Source organism: Loa loa, assembly GCF_000183805.2.
Source record: "Loa loa unplaced genomic scaffold supercont3.866, whole genome shotgun sequence".
In the NCBI taxonomy this organism is placed as follows: Eukaryota; Metazoa; Nematoda; class Chromadorea; order Rhabditida; family Onchocercidae; genus Loa; species Loa loa.
In genome coordinates, this window is record NW_018109046.1 from 1 (window position 1) to 3584 (window position 3584).

Sequence of the window (3584 nt, forward strand, 5' to 3'; positions counted from 1 at the left end):
TTTCTGTATCACCGTTTTCTTTACCTTGCATTAATGTATTTCTTTTTGGAGCCAACAAATATTGTTCATTTATTGAGTTATGTAGATTTTCTGGAAATAATGATATACAATTAAAAGGGATTTGTATGTAATGTTGTGCTAAAAAGTTCAAATGGCAATATTTCAAAATCTGGCTTTCGACATGCATCCGTTATTGAAAACGAACTTATTTTGAAAAAGTAAAAAAAGATTTCCTAGAAATGATGTCAACTTTATTGGAATGATGTAAGAACTAATTGACATTTTTCAATTATTTCGACTCTCAATTTTAGTGTAACTGAATTCATAACTTGGCATTGTCCTGATTGAAAAAAACCCCATAATTAATAAACCCGTCATTATAAACATTTGTTGTGTCTTATTCATTACGATTGATTCAAACGATTTATAAGCCCTAATTTTTAGTAAATGATAATACCAACAATAACAGCATACCTGATGAACGATGTGAGCTAATTTGTTGTAGCAACAAGTTGGATGTACTCCATTGTAAAAGGCTTTGACAAAATAGCTGATTCGCTATCTCAGCTGAAATTGCTTTCATTTGGCAATAATTAGAAAAATTTGATCAAATAATTAAATTTAAATTTTCATGAAATACTAAAAATTACACTGATATCAAAGTTTTCCGATGAAATTTGTCTTCCTTTGGAAAAACATATTGCTGCATAATTTAATAACGTTTATAAATAATTTGGCTTTTCATTCCCATCTATACCTTTTAAATGTAAATATTAAAAAAAATTGAAGTTTCATTATTTTTACGATGCGAAAAAAAAGAGAGCAAAAAGCTTTTAACGTCGCCTTGGCATCTAAAAGAAAAACAAAACTTTCAAAAAATATCTGATCGAACATTTTGGTAGCTATATAGTAGAATAATTCGACTTTATCTCGAACTTTTATCAGTCATTCTAATGCATTCATCTTCCTTACTATTTCTGAATGTATTTAAAAGATGACACTTTGGTAATCCATCGAAGATAATTATTCCAAAATTTTCCATATAGTTAGGTGTAATAAGAAGTAATTTAGTTGTATGATGCATTAAAATTTGAACATTTCTTCTTTTCTTTTTTTTTTTTTTTTATACAATCGATTTACGATTTAAAAAATTCATGCTCAATTTTGGAAGATATATTAAAATGAAATTTCACAAAATATGAAAGTAAAGCGTGAGAACTTACGAAGAGGCACAAATGGCGTCATCACAGGAAGGACTGATGGAGTACAGAGGTTTGAAAATGGATGCATGTAAGATAGACGAGATTGTGAACCACCGGATGATTCCAGATGTCCTGTGTTTTCCGGAGAGCTATTTGTTGCGCTTTGCTCTATCTTAATTTGACTAGAGCAACCAGCACCGTAGTATTCACCATCGCTTGCTGCGCTTTCATTTTCTGGTTCTATTCTCATAGAATCCTAAGAAATAATTTTTGAAAATTTTCGTTTTTTTAATTTAACCAATATACAACAATTTCTCATTATTTTCTTATCAAATAAACTGATAGATTGGGTCAGTTCCTGCATGATAACGACAAATATCAATAAAAAATATGCTGGAATGAAGATTATAATAACATTAATCGATTAATTAATGAAAAGACTACTAAATTGATTCTTTTACAAGTGTACTAAAATTTTGTCTATATAAAATAATATTAGAATTACTCATTATAATAAGTTTTAATTATTGATAATGATTTGGAGAAAATGAGAGAATATCTCGAAAAAGTTTAAAAACTTCACATTACCTTTCATTATTCTGCCCTAATTTGCTGCTTTTTTTTTTCCTCTTCCATATTTCATTTTTAACACAATGATTTTCAGTTCCTTCTTTTCCATTTATTCTATTATCTGTTTCTATTTCAATTATCATATTAACATAATACATCTTACATAATATTCAAATATAAGGTTGAAAATTGGACGAAAAATTTTCCATTCACCAACCTTTTCAGAGCAATCATCCGTTGATATGCGTAAACCATGACAAAATGGACATTTTTCAGTGGGTGACCAATCTTCTACAGTTGTATTACAATGTGTTTCTGGTTCTGCAAATAATGAAACATCGAAATTTGTAAATCGTTTTCAGATAGTTATTTCAACCATTTCATCCATTCATTCATCATCTTTTACTGATCATTTTAACAATCACTTTATTGCTATCCTTTTCACATCATCTTTTATCTCTCATCGATATTAATACAATCATATCGAGAAGCTACTTATACGCTCATATCATCAAGCTAACTAATGAATAATCGAAGTGATGTTTTTAATAATCCATTTGAATTTCGAAATTTTAAGAAAAAATTGTAAAAAATTTGATATTGTGGGCTAAAATACTTACAGGAAAAAAAAAAAAAAGTGAACGAGAAAAGGATATCATCGCCCAATTGTATCTATACATATGTATGCATATTTTTACAAAATAAAGCAGGCGCCAAAGCATAATATTTTATGCCATTTTGACAAAAAAAAAAAATCTCGAAAAGTGATACCAAAATTGTAAAGAGATAGAAAAAAAAAAAAGAACGAAAAATATTTCTCCAATATTGTATTTTTTTTTTCTTTTTTTTTAAGAAACTGATAGAAAAACAAACAAACAACTATTTTACATTAGTAGTTCCATCTACTGGGAAATTATCCATATAAGTAACCAATTTTATCGTAACTAGAAGTTTCCCGATGATTCAAAGAAAAAAAAAAAGAAGAAAAAAAATTCCAAGAATTAATCTCAAATTCAAGTTATCAAAAAACATTACATGAAATAGTTTTGAAATCGATAAAATACAAAGATCCTTTTTTGATAATAACATTCGTTTTCTTTCTTTTTTCTAATAAAGCAAAAAAAAAAAAAGTTTGATATTACTTATAAATATAGGCAATAAATCAAAAGTTTAACTTTATGGTAATGGAAGAAAAGAAAAGAAACAAAAGCAGAGATATTATGAAAGCTTTTGAGAATATTGCAAGATCAAAGAAAGAATATTCTAATATCTAAGATTCAAGTATGATTTCTGGAATCTTCGACAATATTCCAAAATCTGAGATTTACGATCCAATTTTTAGAATCTTCAAGAATATCCCAAGATCAAATAATGAGAATCTGATTCCCAGAATTTTCAACAATGTTTTACGATCAATGTTTTGATCTGGCTAGAATTTTTAGCAATATCCTAAGATCTGAGATTCAGGATCTGATTTTCAGAATCTTCAAAATGCTCATTTTTTGGAGGAAAAAAAAAAGCAACAAAAACCTGCTTAACTTTTTTATACATTTGTAACAATTTACAAATATTATTTAAATTATAACAAATGAAAACCTGCAGTGAGAGCAGTTGAGATTGCATTGACAGCGGATCGGCATTGTGAATTTCTTGACATATAACGTTTGCTTACTTGCCCAAAACCTGTAAATGTCCTCATAAATTGAAGTATTAAGAAAAAAAGAAAACAGTATGAGCGATGTTCGTCCTAAATTTATTTACTAATTTCAAGTATCAGTATTTTAAAAGTTTACTTAAAACTTGAGTTTTTTT

The 3584-nt window shown here is 27.6% G+C and overlaps 1 protein-coding gene across 1 annotated transcript; it reads right to left on the minus strand.

Annotated features, from left to right (window-relative positions):
• Nucleotides 1-3471, minus strand: LOAG_13640 (hypothetical protein; the record flags this gene model as incomplete). The annotated part of the gene is made up of 5 exons (XM_020448705.1): nucleotides 1-90; nucleotides 475-567; nucleotides 1224-1458; nucleotides 1990-2093; nucleotides 3369-3471. Coding segments are annotated over 5 exons (625 nt in total), but the record flags the coding sequence as incomplete, so codon positions are not given.
• Nucleotides 3472-3584: the final 113 nt, after the last annotated feature.